Source organism: Callorhinus ursinus, unplaced genomic scaffold, assembly GCF_003265705.2.
Source record: "Callorhinus ursinus isolate GAN/ISIS: 27379988/994484 unplaced genomic scaffold, GSC_fseal_2.0 scaffold25, whole genome shotgun sequence".
NCBI lineage: Eukaryota > Metazoa > Chordata > Mammalia > Carnivora > Otariidae > Callorhinus > Callorhinus ursinus.
Window position 1 is genome coordinate 15,239,870 of NW_027397087.1, and position 19,690 is coordinate 15,259,559.

Sequence of the window (19,690 nt, forward strand, 5' to 3'; positions counted from 1 at the left end):
AGAGCCTTATAGAATTGCAACATATGAGTGCAAGTGATTTTAGGTCCTTACTCTCCCTCTGTGCCATCCTCGCTGCAGTCGGAATAGCGGAGCTCAGGGGAGGACAGGTCATCATCCAGCATATCGTGCGGCAGGTCGGTGAGTAACTGCTGCAACTGAGACAGGAAAGTCAGCATCAATATCACACTGACGGAAACACGAGATGCCAAACCAAAGTTGCCTTGCAACAGGTGACTTCGACTTGAGAAGTCAAAGCCGTTCCTAACTTCTCCATTTAATAAATGTTTGAAATTCCACACAAATTATGTTCAGGGGAATGCATAATATCAGGATTTATACTAGAAGGCTTTTTTTCTACACGGCTTAGATTTAAATATACTTAACATTACAAGAGATTTAAATACACTTAACATTACAACAACATACACTTAACATTAAATACAACAACATTACAACATTGAACCTTCTTTAAGGAAACACAGCAAGTCATGATAATGGTACAATCACCGTATTATGTTATCATGGGGCAGACTTGGGTCTCAGAACCCTGTTCCACCAGTAATCAGACCTTGGGGACTTGACAATCACACATCCCCCTGGGAATCTGAGTAGCTGGCTCTACCTCGCCCAGGTGGTGAGAACAGTAGTACCACCAGCAGCAGGTGGCCCAGAAGCTCTTAAAAGCTTTAATAAGGTGACAGAAACCCCTTGGAGAATGACTAATTAGCAGACTGCCATCTAATTCCAATGATGAAAAGATACATGATACTCGGCTCTGGTAACACAGCTGAGTAAAAAGGGAGCTTTAAGACTCAGTTTTCTACAGAGCTACAGTGCACTCTCAAAAGCATAACTCCAAACCTGACATAAAAGCATTTGATTTCACTATCCAATTTTTTTCTAGATAAGTCACATCTTTAAGCATTCTACCTATAAAAACTAGATAAATTCATTCATTGTTTCAAGATAAACAGTGATTAAGAGATGAATGGTCTAATTTGTTGAATTTCAACATCTGTAAATGTCTTTCCTCAATTCCCAATATATTGTCTTAAAATTTATAGCAATCAGAATATTCAAATATTATATTATTAAACAGAAGAGGGCTGCTTATGACTTCTCTTTAAAATTAAGCATCAGTTAAATTAACAAGTTGACCGAGTCCTCTGCAGTGCATAAATGACCCCATAAAATTATGCAATGAGTGAATTTTATTTATTTTTTATTTTTTTTTTTAAAGATTGTATTTACTTATTTGTCAGAGAGAGAGCGCGAGCACAAGCAGGGGGAGCGGCAGGCAGAGGGAGAAGCAGGCTCCCTGCTGAGCAGGAGCCCTAATGTGGGACTTGATCCCAGGACCCTGGGATAAGCTGAGCCGAAGGCAGACGCTTAATCAACTGAGCCACCCAGGCGTCCCGCAGTAAGTGAAAGATATTACTCTGTAAGACCATGGGAAAAAAATGAGATGCTCCTTGATCTACGGCTTAGTCTACGGCAAGTTGTTTTTACCCATTTTAGAAAAAATGAAATGTAGCTATAAAACATATCTGAGTATTACATTTACAATCAAAAACCTCCTGAAAGAAAATACATATGTGAAAAGTTAAATGAAAATATTATGGGGGCACATGGGTGGCTCAGTCAGTTAAAGGCCCCACTCTTGATCTGAGCTCAGGTCTTGATCTAAGGGTCATGAGTTCAAGCCCTGTGTTGGGCTCCACACTGGGCATGGAGCCCACTTAAAAAAAAAAATTATTATAAGAAAGGTCTCAAAGGAATGCTCCAATTGTTAACTGGGTTTTGAAGAAGTCAAATTTGGGAATGGAAATGGGGTATGTGAAGAGGGGAGGGGGATACTTCCTTGATCCCACATATATTTCTAATATTCACTGTATTTTTTTTTAAAGTTTTCTCAATCCATTGTTCTTTAAAAATGAAACAAGAAAAATATATTCTATTCCAATGAGAAGTTAACTTCATCTCAAAATTTATTTGATATTAATATTAATAACCAAGACCTTGATTTATTGGTCACCTGCTCATGCTGAGTAATTGAAAAACCATTCTGAGAATTAGCCGTATCAGAGCTGACCCAAAGATATAAAGAATAAGAAACACAAAAGAATCACTAAAAGTTAAACACATCAACATATTAGTATACTACACGTATGCCTCAAGTGAGAGGTAGCAAAGTGATTTGAGAAAGACACAAAATTCACTAAGTAAAAAACATATATGAGGTCTTTTAAAAGTAGTCCAACCTGCTTTGTCTATAATTATGCATCACTCCTTTAAGGAAAAAGATTACTCCCACATCCTACACAGAGAAAAATAACAACAAAATAAATCTCTTATACTTACATCAAGTAAGGACTCCTGTACAGAAAGAATATTTTCTTCTAAACCTTCAGTGAGATTCAAGTACATAGCCTTATAATTAAGGGGAACCTTGACAGGGACATCTGAAAAGTACATTTTTTCCTCTCACCTAAAAAAGCTATATGATAACTAAGCAGTTCTTGCAGCTTTCTCTGTGACACCACAAAATTAACAAAATTGGCATCCACAGAGGAAAATTAATTTGAGCATAAGCAATAAGTTCATCAAAATGCTTCCAGATCCACAGGTGAACTTATCAACTGGCACAATCATCCCTATAGTATTTAGTTTCTTATAAAATATTTAACATATATGCTAACACTTAGAAAGCATTTCATTTACCTTCAAAAAAATTTCTCCATGAAGTGGTTTGGCATAGCTGGGCCATATTCCTTGTCTCCCATAACTCTCAGGACAGAGGGAAGCTAAATGAAGTGAGTCCTCCTAATAAGGCCATTCAGGAACAAAATCCCACCCCCAAGGCTTCCAGTCCCAGGATCAAAGTGTGCCCTTCTCATATACACTGTCAAATAGTTTTTGCTTTCGGTCATTGAACCTTGTGCCATAAAACACAGAATTATCAGATCAACTTAGCATGTTACCAAGTAGAGAATTTTATAAACTATAAATTTTCCTTGTTAAAGATCCACCTAGCTACCAAACAGATTCAAGGGCAAAGAGAACAATTTTTATAAATGACGACATTTAATTCCACTCATTACTTTCCCAAATTCAACAGACTGCTTTTTGGTCACAAATGCAATCTTTTCAGTGGGATGTTATTGTGTGTCAACTGAGTTTAATAATTAAATAGATACCCTCCTTAGAAAAAAGATCATTTGCCATTGCTAAGGCTTCTACTGAAATGCATTCTAAATAAACCATTTCATAAACTCCTCTACCTTTACTCAAAGAACTTCAGCAGCAAAACACTTTGCAATAACCCCTGCAGAACATCCAAAATGCCTATGTTTAGGGGGAATGTAAAACAGAGAACAGTGTGTAAACCTTTTGTTAGGGTTTTCTTTTTTAATTTTTTTTTTATTAACATATAATGTATTATTTGTTTCAGGGGTACAGGTCTGTGATTCATCAGTCTCACACAATTCACAGCTCTCACCATAACACATACGCTCCCCAATGTCCATCACCCAGCCACCCCATCCCTCCCACCCCCTCCACTCCAGCAACCCTCCGTTTGTTTTCTGAGAGTAAGAGTCTCTTATGGTTTGTCTCCCTCTCTGGTTTCATCTTGTTTCATTTTTCCCTCCCTTCCCCTAAGATCCTCTGCCTTCTTTCTCAAAATCCTCTTATCAGTGAGATATATGATACTTGTCTTTCTCTGATTGACTTATTTCACTTAGCATAATACCCTCTAGTTCCATCCACGTCGTTGCAAATGGCAAGATTTCATTTTTTGATGGCTGCATAATATTCCATTGTGGGTTTATCCATTCATCTGTTGAAGGACATCTTGGCTCTTTCCACAGTTTGGCTATTGTGGACATTGCTGCTATAAACATTGGGGTGCATGTGCCTCTTCAGATCACTACATTTGTATTGTATCTTTGGGGTAAATACCCAGTAGTGCAATTGCTGGGTCATAGGGTAGCTCTGTTTTCAACTTTCTGAGGAACCTCCATACTGTCTTCCAGAGTGGTTGCACCAGCTTGCCTTCCCACCAACAGTGTAGGAGGGTTCCTTGTTAGGGTTTTCAACTTAAATTAACTAAACAGACTGTCTTCAGAGACTATGATCTTCAATATTCATGAAAGCAAGAGTTCTCAGATTACAAACCATACATCTTCCTGGAGAAAAGCAGCAAATGGAGTAGCCAACATTCATATGGATCTTGAACAGGTTACCTCATAAGTATACTGAAAAGATTCTGATATTTTAAAATACAAATTATTACATAATGCTTTCATGGGTATACACTAAACAGAATCTTCATTCTAACCTAAGAGCCAAGTTAAAAACCTCCTTGAAAAGGCTCAGTATGGGAACGATAAAGGGCCAAATAACTTGGCAGGCAGAGTTTTAGTTCATGAATTATATTACATGCAGAATTTTTTTTTTTAAATCCATTCCATTAGTTAAACTAAATTTTAGGTTAGTGGGGAAGACTGCGTCTAGATTGCCACATACCTGAAAAAGAAATACGGCAGCATCTGTTAGACAACTATCAGCTGCCCCACAAATGACACAGAACTTTAGGCCTGGAAGGAACACTGGAGCTCCTCCAAGGCAAATCTCTCCTTCTAAAAGGGAGCAAACCAAGGCCCAGAGAAGGTGACTGGCATACCCAGGAAAGAGAGGTACAGCCCCAGAGCCAGCAGCAGAACCTGAATCTCTCCATTCTCACTCCAGTTTTCTTCTACATGACATTTCGTTAGTCACTGGAAGACACTTATTTCTACCTCTTTGTGTACAACCAAGCTACAGTCGGCCAGAGTAATGTTTTTGTTCCCATCGTGACAGTCCCTGAAAAACACCTGTATGTTATGAGAAACATTCAAAGGTACAATCCAGATAAAGTATAACAAATTGCTAAAGAAAAACATCAAGCATATGAATACTTAACCATTTGTTTCTTTTTCTCCAGTGATGACAAGGAAGTGCCACTAAATAAGTCAAATAATATAAAATGTAAACAAATACTAGCTTCATAACTCCCTCTAGTGGGGACAAAATGTCAAAATCTTTATATAATTACATCAAACAAGGCAATTAAAAAGTAGAAGAAAGGCTGTGCAATAGAAACCCTACCTCTTTAAAATACAGGATTTCAAGCTCAGATGAACTTTACTATTCTATTAGAGAAGCACCGATATTAAATCCAAACAGACTCAAATCAGCATGGCCAGGTGTGAGCTTCTCTCTGCCATCTGTTACTTAAACCACCTACCTTTCTCCTCAAGATCATTTTCCAGGCTTCATATCGATCATTACTAAGTGAACCCTCATCAGCAAGTGTTATCTTGACAGCACAGATTACTAGTACTTCTGCTCCAAAGTGCATACGTGCATACATAGAAGCAAGCCTTAGTCACAGAGCTGTTTCTGGGGACACGGCAGAAAAGTACATGTATACTCCAGCAAAGTGGAAGATCCCAAATGACAGTCTACCTTAAGCTGTGGGTTCACCAATAACTTTGGAGCTTGTAACCACTTCTATCCCAACAGTAACAACTGTATGTCTGTAATATCACACAACGAAATCACAAAGCACGCTGACTTAAGTGAAAAGTATTTTGAAAAATCACATTGTTAGGTTATGAACGAGTTAATAAAAGAACTTTCAAATTCCTCTTCTCTGGGCCAGCTTTCCAAGTAAAAGTTTGCCTAGAATACTTTGGATGAGGTCTACTTAGCAGCAAAGACAACTACAGCCATAATTCTCAAATGGCACAGCAAGAAAGTAGTACGCCCCAGTAAGTGGTGAGAAACAGGAGTGAGATGAGTACTAACTGACGTGACAGCGTATCTCCATGGTATCATCCCCCTCACTCATCTGCACCCTAATCTGCCCTGTTTACTGTGTAGAAGAATACTAACTGATGTGACAGCATGTCTCCGTGGTATCATCCCCCTCACTCATCTGCACCCTAATCTGCCCTGTTTACTGTGTAGAAGATAGAGTTTTGGGTGAAACACTGAGTGAGGCTGTGGGTTATACACTTCTCTGCTATGTGTTGGCCCACAGTGCCCAAACCTTTACCAGTATACCATTTAGAACTGAGGGAATTTAGAAATGATTGTAGTGCCTGACTTTTCTGCAAAACTCTTGGAGATTTTTTCAAAATATGGGTCTAATCATGTGGTTTCAGATTCCACTGGTCTAAATGTCCTCTGAATATTGAATTGCTTTACTAAATGAAGTGACTGTTTCCTTTTCTGAAGATTAAATGTGCTTTCTTCTCTCAATCTTCAATGCAAACAATGGAGGGAATAGAAATGGAAAAGGCAAGATCATATTTATAGAGCTGCTATTGGGATGGCATGAAGTTGGAACTTGACTGTGACTTATTCACTGACTTGGGGGCAAATGTGGACAAAATCCCAACTGAACCCAAAACACCAAAATTAAACTCAGCAACTGGACATTCATACCAGAAGGTCAAAATCAGGATTATTCTACCACTTACAGAGAGAGGATCTCAAAAATCCTTAGCAGTGTAGACTATGAGTCAGATATGGCCTGCTTGGCCCTGTAATACATCCTCAGGAATACAGACATTCCTCCTACATAAGTGAATTGAATACCAAGTGATTCACTAAGTAGAGAAAGCAATATGTGTTAGCCCACTACTAACACTTATAACGCAGCTGTCAATCCCAAAACTACCAACCAGGGAGCAGGAAAAGACCACTCTTTTCTTTAACCACCCAAGGCTGTGAAATGTTCTGCTATGGTAGGGTCAGACAGCCTGAGGAGGTTGAAATGGCCTCTGGATCTGCAAACAAACTTAGGTTTGATTAGCCAATTTATCATTTTAACTTGCAGTGACAAAATATACATAAGCTGAATTTTATGAATAATCCTGAATTTTGTTGGTGAAAATCTGAAACCCTCTAGCCTCTGATCTCACTTCTTCCCTTGAAGCAATTAAAAAAGAAAAAAAAGGCAAAAACATTTTTTATTAACACAAAACATAATCATCATGTCAGAGTCAAGTTGGCTATACATTCTTTTCTCCCACTCTGCTAGAAACACTCATTCTTAGGTATTTCACTTCTTAAGAGCTCCTTTTCCTCTGGAAATTCCTTATCCCAGCTTATAGCCTATCAAGAAGTGATCCCTAGGGCTATTTTCTATATACCTAGAATTAATTGCCTCTTTAACTAATGTCCCCCTTAAAACTTTCACCACACAATATACCTCTAATTAGTTCCCTCTAATACCTTAACCATCTCTAATATCTTTTCCAATGAAAAATCACCTGTCAGATTATTTTTTCTTCTTCTTTAAAGTCTACTATAATAATGACTTAAACTGAACCCCTCAGGAATGCCAGTAGCTAAATTCCAGCAAACTATCCAAAGCCATCAGGGTCACGAAGACCTCATGCTGTGAGTTCACAAAGTAACAAAAAATCCTCACGCCAACAATTGCCGTGAAGGACCCCCGTTCAAAAACCGGAAACCCTGGTCAGGGTCACAGACACCAATGCCCTCAGCGACCTGGCAGAGAACTGACAAGAGCGAAGCGGCAAGTCTACGTGAATAAGCCCACATCGGTGTGAGAGGACTGTGGACAGCTGGGAAGGGACAGCCACTGCTCAGATCCAGCCTGCCTGCTGCCATGTGCACATGTGGCCAGGGCTTAGGACGTTTCAAGACAAGCCAGAGTCTGGCTTGTTACATGAAATTTTCCAATCTTTAAATATAGATTGAACTCTTAAAAACACTGCACAACCAAACAAGACAAAATGTCTATGGACAAAAATCCACCGAGCTGCCAGTCTTCTACCTCTACCCGAACTCTACTTCCAGCTACATGGGCAACTGACGCTATTCCTTGCTTCCTGTTGATAATAATAGTCCACAGTAACGATTAAAAAGGATTGTTTTATACATTAGAAAATGGATTGTATCAAGCATAGTCTCAGTACAAAAGAAGCCTATCATCATAGGCAATCAAGAAACTCAAACTAAAAACAACTCTAATAAGTTGACTTTCACCAAGTGCTACTTCTACTATTGCCCCCATTTACTGAACATGACTCTGTGCCAGGAATCCCGTTAAACTCATCTATGTATCTACAATATAATCTTCTCCTCTTATTCCTTTTCCCCTTGTCTATTCACCACACAGCAGATGGTAAGATCTTTAAAAACATGATCAGATATCACTTCCCTGCTTAAAATCCTCCGCTGACTTCCCATTGCTCCTGGAATAAAATACAAACATCTTACCATGACACAAAATGATTTGGCCCTAGCCCACCTCTTCATGCTGTCTCCACACTCACCCCTTGGTTACACAATCCCCACACCACAGCCTTCTGGCTGGTCTGCAGATATACAGGGTCTGTTCCCAACTTGTGTGTTTTATACTTGTTGCATGTCTTGGCCCAGAATATTCTTCCTCAGGCTTCTGCATGGCTGTTCCTTCTCATGAGTCAAGTCTCAGTTCAGGCATTTCCTCCTCCAAAAGGCCTTCCCTCAACCAGTGCCCTCCCAGTTGCTTTAATTTCACTCTATTTTGTTTCCTTAGCACTTGCCAGTGCTAAATTATTACCCACTTGAATTCTTTTGTTCATCTGTTTACTTGCTTATTGCCTGCCTCCACAAGGATGTAAGCTACCTGAAGCAAAGAACCTTGCTGGACTGGTTCACGGCAAAGTTCCAGGCAACTAGAAACTAGGTCTCTGCCTCCAAAGCCAACCACTACCTCCTAAATGAAAAGATCTTAAAGAATCGAACCATTTACTGTGTTTTAATCTTGTTTCAAAAAAGGGAGCATTCTACTCAACCACATTTTACAAGTTCAAATACTGATCAGGTTTTAGGAGGCAACAAAAAAATTATAAATTCCTTCAAAATGACTCAAGATGTTATCTTTTTGATCAGGAACTAAAACTTTTAAGATTGGGTTTAGAGTCTTTTCTCTGAGAAACTTACCTCTTTCTCCCTTTCATAGTCTTCTTTGTCATACTCTTCGTCTTCATTTTGTGTCTGCAGTGCCACACTGCCAAAATCTAATGACATGGTGTTCCTGTGGAAAGAGAAAGACACTTGGCTTCTAAATATCGCATAAAATCTCCCCAGACCAAACTACACAAGAGATGCCCTCCCCGCCCCTCCCCCACACACAAAGACAACAGCAGTCAGGGAAAAGATAGATGTAACTCATGCACGACAAATGGTTAGTATTCCAAATATAAAGACTATGCTTACAAATTAATTGTGATTCACAGAAAATAGCTGTATGACAGTAACTAATAGAAAAGGAAAATGCAGGGCACCTGGGTGGCTCAGCCAGTTAAGTGTCTGCCTTGGGTTCTCTGGGCAACCTGCTCAGCAAGGAGCCTGCTTCTTCTCCCTCTCCCCCCACCCCAACCCCACATGCTCTCTTGCTAGCTCTCTCTCTCTCTCTCAAATAAATAAATAATAAATAAATAAAAGAAATATGCAAAAAGCTAATAAATCTGTGACTAGACATTTCTCATGGTCTGGAACGTATAACTTAAAACAGCAAGATTTTTTGTTCACACACAAAAAATAAAATGATAAACTAGAAATATGCCAAAACAAAAATTTTAAGAATATGCTCGGAGTTACTAATTTGGTTTATTAGATATGGCAAAGGTAGTATCCTCCACAATTTGCTTCATCCTTTGAGTATCACAAATCCAAATGTCATGTTTTACAAAGACAGCCACTAAATGCCAAGTTAATGATCGCCACCCAAAAAACTTTATGATCTGGTAAACTCTGTATAGCACACAACAAAAATAACAGTGTGAAGTATCCCGCTCCTTAGCTTGATAAAATCAGGCCCTAACAAAAAGTACTCAGGAAAAACAAGTGAAGAGTGTGAAGCTGTACCATGTAGTTCCAATTCCAGAAGCATCAGCAGAAGCTCTCTGCAGAATGGTTCCTGCTGTGGCAGAGGCGGCAGCAGCAGCAGGAGGTGGGGTTTTCAGGTACTTACAGTCAAAGCCTGCTGATGATTTGAATTATATGTAGGAATCGATGCTACACCAGAGACCATCCAGAATTTCAAAGTTCCAAACAATCCCGACAAAAAAGTAGGCAGGCGTCATCAATTACCCAGCCTAATACTGCCTTCGTTCACTCCTCTCTTCTGCATGCCAGAGAAATGCACTTTGATGTGAGCCTGAGCCACAACTCATTCACTGCACTTTTCAGGCTCTAAAATGTCATTAAATTGTAAGTGAATTAAGAAGCATAGGCCCAGGCATCCAAATACATTTTACCGATAAAGAACTTAGCTCCCTCGTGTTAACAGTTGAGAACTAGGATGACAAACTTTTATGTAAGCCAATAGCTCTACAAGAAAAAGATATTCCACTTCATCAGACCTAATGCGCCTTTGGTTGTATGACACCATTCCATCTGTACCACTAAGAAAAGATGTGGCCAATTAAATTATGACACATCATTAATTTTAAACTGCAGCCTGACTTTGTAGATATTAAAATTTGAAAAGAAATGAGCACTTTCGAATAGATGAAATATGGTGTTACAGACTAGCACAAATATGAATTTTAATGCTGAAAATCCCCAAACATCAAGTTTTTGTTTGTTTTTCAAGGACTGAATTATGCTTCTTGTCCAAACTGTAATCTGCAGCCCACTTCTTTATCCTTCCCTCTCTGGTTCCTACACCCAGCCCATCCCTTTCAACTCATCGACTCAAACCCCTTCCATCAACATAAACTCTTCCAGCTTCTGTTTCTTAGACCAGACTTGCTCCTTTCTATTCTTGTGCCAGAGCTAAAAGGAGGAAGGGAAATGTGCACTTTTTCACTAAGAGGGAAAATACATAAGTTTAGGGAATCTAAACCTCATCTCCATCCAACAGCTACAAGAATCTTCTTGTACACCTGCCTAAGTTAGAGACCTGACTGTAAAGAGCCTATAATATAGCTGAAATGGTAAGGGGGAAAAACACTCACACAAGCTCATGTCTCTAGGGTTTTTTCATTACTGCAAGTGAACATCAAGTCTACAGAATTCAACAGATAATGAAAATACTAGCCCATTTAAGTCCTGGCTCCTTAAAAGAAATTAAGTTAAGTTGGACCTTAAGGACATCCCTGAATTCTCTGGGCAGAAATCACCTTTCCTGCTTCTGGTATTTACAGTATTCTCCACCTCTTCCTGTATTTTATAGTTAAAGCCAGAATATGATTTGCATTAATTTCTCCTATATTAAGTAAAAGAAAGAAGAGGGGTTTTTTTTCAATCCTTCATTAACATGCCATCAATTCCTGTTGAATATTGAAAAAGAACATCAAGATTTACAACAGCCTATTGCTAAATACAGCTATTTTAAATAAAGAGCTACTTTTTTCTCAGAGAATAGTGAATTCTGCAAGGTATTTTCATTTTTAAATGAAGAGAAGGTAAAAGACCAAAGCGTAACTCTTCTGAATGGCTTTTTAATCCAAACTATGTCATTAAAGAAATTTGCAAATATCTGAAAAGACCAAAATCTCTCTAGACTGGGGAAGAAAAGATACAAATAAGTTTTCCTTCTCAAAAGTGCAAACTACTGGAGACCTTAAGACACTATTTTGGCAGAAAGAGAAATCTGATAAACACACTGTGGATAATTAGTATTTTAACTAAAATTTAAAATAAAAGCCAAAGCTTTTCCTCAACTCATTAATCACTACTAATTACCACTGTTGTCCGAGACTTTACTATAATACTCAGAATAAAAGAGACTGCTTTAGAAGAAAAAATAGAATAGAAAGACAGTAAGCCCGGTAGCCATAAAGGAAAAACTTGACAGAAACTTAAACACAAAAAATAAAATCTTTATATGGCTAAAGACATCATTAACAAGTCAAATATTACATATAAAAAAATACACTAACAAAGTCAAAAGATAAAATAATAATGTATCATAAGAAAAATATTTGCAAAACACATGACAAAGTCCCAATATACAACTTTCAAAACGAAATGAGAAAAAGACAACCCAATTTTAAATGGGCAACAGACATGACAATTCATTTAAAAAAATAAATATTAAATGTTCAATTAACATAAAAGATGTGTAAGTTCATGAAGAATTCAGTGTCATTTAAACATTGAAATGATTTTCAACTACTAAATTAAAAAAAAGTTAATAACACCTAGTGGTGGCTATTTTGTAGGAAAGAGATATCCTCATGAATTGCTGGTGAAACATATGAACTGCAAAAACCATCCTAAAAACTACCATACGAATATACTGAAAAATAACGCTTGTCCTAGTAAAAGTACCTTTGAATAAATTTGGTGATACTATACTAACAAGAGAAATAATGACATATTTCTATATTTACTGACGGATCACTAAACAATCAAGATGCAGAATAAGTGTACTGTATGTTTTAAAAAATAGTTAATACTTTCTTCCCAGCTAACTTTTTCTGAACCTATTAATAAGACTATGTTCTTTTTTGTTGTTGTTTGTTTTTTAACACTCAGATCAGAAGAGTTCAGTCTCAATACTCATTTTGTAGTTACTGGTTATGTTTTCTTTGCCCTCCTTGCAATGAGAGGGAAAACCAATGAGTGTTTAGTTGGACAAAACATCAAAAACCAAAAGCACTGTTTTTGTCTCATCCAAAAACCTGTAAGTTCTCTGAAGACAGAATTAAAATGCAGGTCCCCCACGTTTTGCACAAGGCAGGCACACAATAAGTTATTTGTTGAATGAATATTGTACATTCATGCCGCCCTCTAAGATTCATTATTTCAATAAAATTTTCCTCGGCATCTACTGTGTGCCAGTTCATACCCTAGATGTATCTAAGACATGATACCAGCCATGGGGAGCTTACAGTCCCTTAGAGAAACAATGATATAAATTATTAGTTATCATGATACATTGTAATAAGTTCTGTAATAGAGGAAAGTATAAAGCACAAATTAACTTTGACTAAGAAGAAAGGGCAGCTGAGGGAAGTTTCACAGAAAAGACTTTCGGTTAGAAAGGACACAATATTGCTGAAGTGGTTAAGAATAAGGGCACTCATTCAGACAACCTGGGCTCAATTCTAGCTCTTCTATCAGCTGTGCAAGCTTGAAGACACTGCTTCCATTTTCTCATTAATAAAATGGGGGTAAAAATAGTACCTACCTCAAAGATTGGTTATGAAGATTCACAAGATAATGAACATAAAGTGCTTAGCACTATGTACCAATCAATACATTTTGTTTTGTTACCTATGAATAGGAGTCTGCAGCCACAAAAGAGGCAAACAAAGAGCATTCAGGACATCTAAGAAAAGTGAATATGCTGCCTGTGGGAAACCTTACTTCAACAAATACAACCTCTTCTGGGATGAAAATGCTACCTCCTTGAAGATGCCCTCCCAATCCTGTTGCCCTAGGGAGGAGGGGAGGATTTTGCATTTTCAGACTGTTTCTTGGACTTTTCTTACGGCTTCAATTTCAGCCTCTCACTTAGTTGAATACATTTACGTATCTAGGGAGCGTATATAAATTGCTATGCACTGTGAAGGATATGGTGAAATTCAGCTTAAATCAGACTCAAGTTCATGACCCTAAGATAAAAAAGGTTAAGTGCCACAAAGGGGGATAGTTTATAAATGCCCTAGGAAATTCTACTTACTTGTTTACATGCTAGCTTCCCTTCTAGAATGAAAATAGCCAGAACACACTAGCCTGTTTTAGACTTGCAATACCTGGCTTAAGAGGCCTGGTCCTTTATTCAACAATTATTTACCATGCACTCAAGATTACAAAGCTTAACAGGACTTGGTAGAGAAAAAGAGTATAGACATTTAAACAAATGATAACGACAATCTGTGATCAGTGCTAATGACAGCAGCTTGGACAAATCGATTCAAGGTCCCTGAAGAATGCAGCAAGTAGGCACCGACAGGCTGAACTACAGAATAAATCAGTGGCCTTACCAAGGAACTCCGTTTGGCGTCAACTACAACACAACAAACAGGTACCGCGAGAACGAAGCTGTAGAGTGCCTGCACGGGGTGTCTTGGGGCTGCTGGCTTTGGCTGGCTTTGGCTGCCAGCCTCACATGCACTCGGTCAACACACGTGTACAGAACACCCACTGTGAGCCAGGCGCGGCGCCAGGGCGACCACAGCGGGGGTCCCCAGGAGAGGGTCTCAGGGTTTCCTCCGCAGCCTGCAGGGGGCGAGGAGGGCTTCCCACGCGTCACTTGTAAGGAGAAACTTGGGGTCTCGCTGACACTTCAAAGTCAAAGCCCGAGTCCCGCAACCCGCGGACAGTCCACCACCACCGGATTTGAGGAGGGGGCGGGTCAGCCCTTGGGAAGCCACAGCCAGAATCCCGAGGACCCCGCACCTCCTCCAACCCCAGCTCCAAGCCCAGCCGCGGAGCGAAACTCACTGGAGGCCACGGATGCTGTCACCACGGGGAAACCCTAGTCCCCGCCAAAGACAGACTTCTAACAAACCCCCTTACCGAGGACTCTAATCCGCAAGCTCCTTCCTCGTCACAACCGAACCCAGAAGCGCTGAGGGCATTGACGAGCAGCCGCCTCCTTCAATCGCCGGCTAGAAGCTGGCTTGGCGGGCGGGGCCATGCCGGCTGGAGGCTGGGCGTGGAGACGGAAGTCTCCGCCTTTCTCAAGCTTGGTTGAGAATTCCGCCTGCAGTTGCGAATGTAGGGCTGTTTGAAAGCGGGCGCCAGAGGTGGCGGGAATGTCCTCCTGTGCGCCCATTGGTGGATTAGTGAGCCAATTACGAAAGGGTTTACTCTAGACGGGGCGGGTTTACGGTTGCTTAGAGATGACAAGCGTCGGGGTTTAGGCCTTTGGCGGGGATGAACCGGTCTTGCCCCTTCCTGTACCTCCTGTACCCCTATGCGCCCCTCGCCCCGCGCTTTCCATTCCTAAACCTCAGTTCTCGGTTGCAGGCCCCAGAATCCCTCACTTTCCCCACCGAACCCGTACCTTAAAGGTTTTTGCCCCTGTCCTTCTGATTCTCTAAGGTGCCTGCTTCCCCATCACCTAAACAGGCTTAGATGTAGTTTTGCTTCGTCTTCTTACTGGGCCCTGTCTTGTTTGAATTTGTGTTTCTTTCGTTACCGATGAGATGGTACATTTTCCCACATGTTTATTCACTATTTGAATTTCCCCAAGTGTGAATGTTCTTGTCACTTTAGGTATCTGTTAACCCGTCCTTTAAGACAGCGCTGCCCAGTGTGCACTAAAGCCCGTTCTGTAGTCTACCTGCCAAGCTAAAATGGTTTCAGTGAACATCAAGGAGTCGGTAGCACTAGGTTCACGTATCTTTCTCTTTCCCATGCGTATGAGAAAACCCTTTCCAATACAGTATGGAGTGAAATGGTTAAGGCACTTCATAATCCAGCTAGTTTTCTTTTGCTACCTCACCATCCTACCCCTGTAATGCGTACACTAATCCCCCGTTACCCCATCAACTAGCATAAGGTTATGCCACATAATAAGTACTCACTCAATCCATAGCAGTAAGTGACTGAAATTACTGGCTGAGCTGTCTACTGTTCTCAGGGTGTTTTTGTTTTGCTCAAGCTCTTTCTTTCACCTGTATTGCCCTTTCTATCCATTCAGTCTTCAAGATAGAAGAGCACCTCCTCTGAAACCTTTCATGACACACTCCCCCCGCAAAATGATCCTTCCTACATCTGCACACAATATACATATCTTATTATGTTTCTTATTATCTTCTATAATTAGTTGTGTGTCTGTTTTATTCAGTTCAACGTTAATATCTTGAGGTACTTACATTACTTTTTGGACATCAAGCATGCTTCATGGTACCTGGTAGGCACTCAAAACAAATTGGTTAAATGAGTAAATAAATGAATGAATAAATGAAGGCTTCTGTGCCAGAAAATGTGAATAAAAGACATTTAGGTAAATGGCAGTTGTTGAAACCTGAGCCAAGGCATCTGTTAGTGGGAACTAGGCTTGGGTTAAGATGGAATGCTACAGCAAGGATGCTTAGTGATTCCTGTTTCTTACAGAGATGAACACATAAAAGTTATGGGGGGGGGGGCACACGAGGAGACAATGTTTATAATCCCTTACATAGTGCTTTAGGATTTGGTAAGTTCTTTCAGAAACGCTAGCTTATGTGGTCCTTATAACAAACCTGTGAGGGCCTAGGACAGGTATTCATATCCCATTCTACAGCAGAAGAAACAGACAAAAAATTTTTTTGACTTGTCCAAGGCTACACAGCTAATGTGAGACAGAGAAAGAATTTGAGCACATCTCCTTTATCTCCAAATATGTCACAAAAGATGCAAAGTAAAGAATAAATCAGAGCCCCTTGCCTCTAAAAATGGATTTCGGTGAAGCCAAGAAATGGACTTTTCTTGGCTGCTTATGCTGTTTAATTCCTCACCTAGATGCTTGAATATAAAGTGTGAGGCAGGACCCCTGCCCTCAAGGTACCTATACTCTTTGGCAGAGCAAGATGCTTACATAAGAAGACACGCGCGTGCGAGCGCACACACACACACCACAAAATAATAGTTTACTACATGCCATGTAAGAATAGGTGATGATTCTGGGGAAAAGTGAACATGAAAGAAAGGATCTATCAGACAAAGTTCTTGGGGGAAGAGGAAAAGAGAGTAAACAGGAAGGTTATTAGCATGAGTGATTGCAATGTGAAACCAGACCAGCAAAAATAAGATTCTTATATTTATGGGGCACCTGGGTGGCTCAGTAGGTTAAGTGTCCGACTGGAATTTGGCCCAGGTCATTATCTCAGGGTCCTGGGATCAGAGCCCCGTGTTGAGCTCCCTGCTCAGCGGTGAGTCTGCTTGTCTCCCTCTCCCTCTCTCTCTTTCTCTCTTTCTCAAATAAATAAATCTTTTTTAAGAAAGGATTCTTATATTTAGAGATAAGAGTGGAAAAGTGGGCTGGAACGGAGGCAGCCAATAGAAGAACTTGATGCCTGAAGAAATGCGAAAGGCATGCTACAGAAGTAAGATGTGGTGTACACAAGTAATGAACTTAATAACATGTCCAGAGAAACACAAGTAAACGAAGTCATTCTGGAGTAATAAAAATAAATGTGGGGGAAGAGAGAAAAACTGCCAAAGATCTTATGTGCTGGACAAGAGATTATTTCTGGAATGTCGGGTCAATGTTTATCTTGCCTTTTTTAAGCAGACACACCTGTGAGCTGGGAGGGACGCTACTTCTACCAGACTTGTTTACATTTCAAGGGGAAATGTCATGCTGTTGATGAGACATGGTCCTTCCCATTCAGAACATCTATAAAGGTGGGGCTAAACCTTCATTCCTCCTTTTTCCTACCTTCTCTTTGGTGTCAAAGCTATCAGGTCAAAGCAAAGCCATCATAAAATATGGAGTGCTATCCTTAAAAAAGCACTGAACTTAAAGAAGATCTGAGTTCAAGTTCCAGCTCTCCTACCCACTAGGTTTTATCCACAACAGTTTATTTAACCCCTCTGAGCCTCAAAGTTCTTATTTAAAAAGAGGAATGACAATATCCACTTTGCGGGATTGTAAAAAAGGATGAAGTAAGATTGTGTGAAAGAAATTCTAAAATGTAGAAATGCTATTTAACTGAGTGTTAATTAACTGAGGGAGATCAGACCATTATTTGCAGTATATTCATTTCATGTTTTTTGAGCATCCACTTTGCACCAAGCACTATTCTAGGGGCTCATTTAATATTGATTCATGGGTCAAAATGCCTGCCCTAATTAAGCCTCTAATCGCCGGTTCTACTCCTGCCCACAGGCCCTATAACTTCACCACCATCACTTCCCCACCACCCTAAGACCTAGCCATACCTGACTGGGTCAAAGGTGAGCACCAGACCGAAGTGGGGCCACTCATCTTCCCTTCTCAAGTAACTGAAATAAGACTTCATGAAACTGAGTCAGGTGGTAAACATACAGAAGAGAAGCAGACTTTTATTACAGTTGTCTGTATTTTATGGAAAATACACTTACTTCCATATATGGAAGTACATGTATATGGTGGAGCTTAGACTGAAGATCATGAACTTCTGGTACTCAAAGCCATGGATCTGCCTGATTCTTGCACTTTGTGAAGCCTGACAGTTCAGCTTTTCCTTGGGTCCTATGATAACCTGAACCTCAAAACAATCTTTTGACTTGAGCTGACTCAGGTCATTTAGGAGTTGAATAGTGTCCCCCCGAATTCCATGCCCACCCAGAACTCGGAATGTGACCTTATTTGGAAATAGGGTCTTTGCAAATGTAATAGTTAATACAGATGAGGATGGGTCCTAAATCTAAAACCGGTGTCCTTAAAAGAAGAGAAGAACCTGAAACTAATGTAACATCACGTGCCAATTATACACACGTGCACACAAATATATGCATTATTATAGTACAGGGTTCACTTTTAAAATTCATTTTTTAATTTCCTAAAAAAAAAAAAAGGCAAGAACACAGAAAGACACACAAGGAGAAGACAGCCATATGAAGATAAAGGCAGAGAAAGGAGTTATGTCACCATAAAGCCAAGGAACACCCAGGGCCACCAGAAGCTGGCAAGGGATTCTTCCCCAGAACCTTCAGAAGGAGCATGGCCCTGTCAACACCCTAATTTCAGACTTCTAATTTCCAGTACTGTGAGGGAATAAATTTCTGTTGTTTTAAGCCACCTGGTTTGTGGTACATTGCTGCAGTAGCCCTAGGAAATTAATACAGGCAGGTTTTCATTCCTTGCAACCAGTTATGACTAAGATGCATTTGTGACAATAGATTGATTGTATTTGAATAGTCTAAACTGGTGATTCTCCAAGTATGATCCATGGCCCACTGGTGGACCTCAAGGATATTCCTGATGGTTCATTAAATGATACTCACCACATAAGTTGTTTCTTCAGTGCTCGTGGGAAAATAACTTGCAATTTTATAGGTTTTTATTTTTACATACAACTAAGGTTTACCTATTAGGAATCTACCAAGTAAAATATAAGGGGTTACTAATGTTTAGAATTTGTAAGTTAAATTTTCACATTATTTAAGCTTACCAAGAATGGTGTTTCATCATTTCTATGTGCAACATTATAAAACTCCTGTTCATGCATACTTGAAGATAACTGAAATACCCACTTTTGGAAGAAGGGTGTAAATAGTGTCCTTCCCAGGAAATTGTGGGATTTAAGAGAATTCCCATGTCTTAGTTATGAACTCTCTTTGCTTGGCTTCATCAACATCAGTTAAATTTGTTGCCGTTGGGTTAACTCACCTGTGTGTAGTGTTAACTACTTTAATACATGAATTTACACTTTTCCTATAACTTGACTTTAAAATAATATTCAAGTTCAGGTTTAATTTTTATCATCAGTCATCTATTACTAAAGCCATCAATTTATAATTTATAATTCCACAGTTTACTTATACTTTATTGAAATGTATTAGCTATAAATTTGTTCTATTTAAACAACTGACAACATACTATCAAGGCAAGTGATAAAATTACTCGTTTTTTGAAGAATCTGTAAGGCAGTATTTTGGAATATAAAATCACGTAAATTGGGCGCCTGGGTGGCTCAGTTGGTTGGGCCACTGCCTTCGGCTCAGGTCATGATCCCAGGGTCCTGGGATCGAG

The 19,690-nt window shown here is 39.6% G+C and overlaps 1 protein-coding gene across 1 annotated transcript in view; it reads right to left on the bottom strand.

Moving 5' to 3' along the window:
* CEP152 (centrosomal protein 152) overlaps positions 1–14,642 on the bottom strand; it is a 94,993-nt gene extending 80,351 nt beyond the window's left edge. The window contains 3 exon segments of the mRNA XM_025884337.2: positions 52–155; positions 9,007–9,100; positions 14,542–14,642. Coding sequence (XP_025740122.1) covers positions 52–155; positions 9,007–9,093 — 191 coding nt within the window. The 5' untranslated portion in view covers positions 9,094–9,100; positions 14,542–14,642.
* Positions 14,643–19,690: the final 5,048 nt, after the last annotated feature.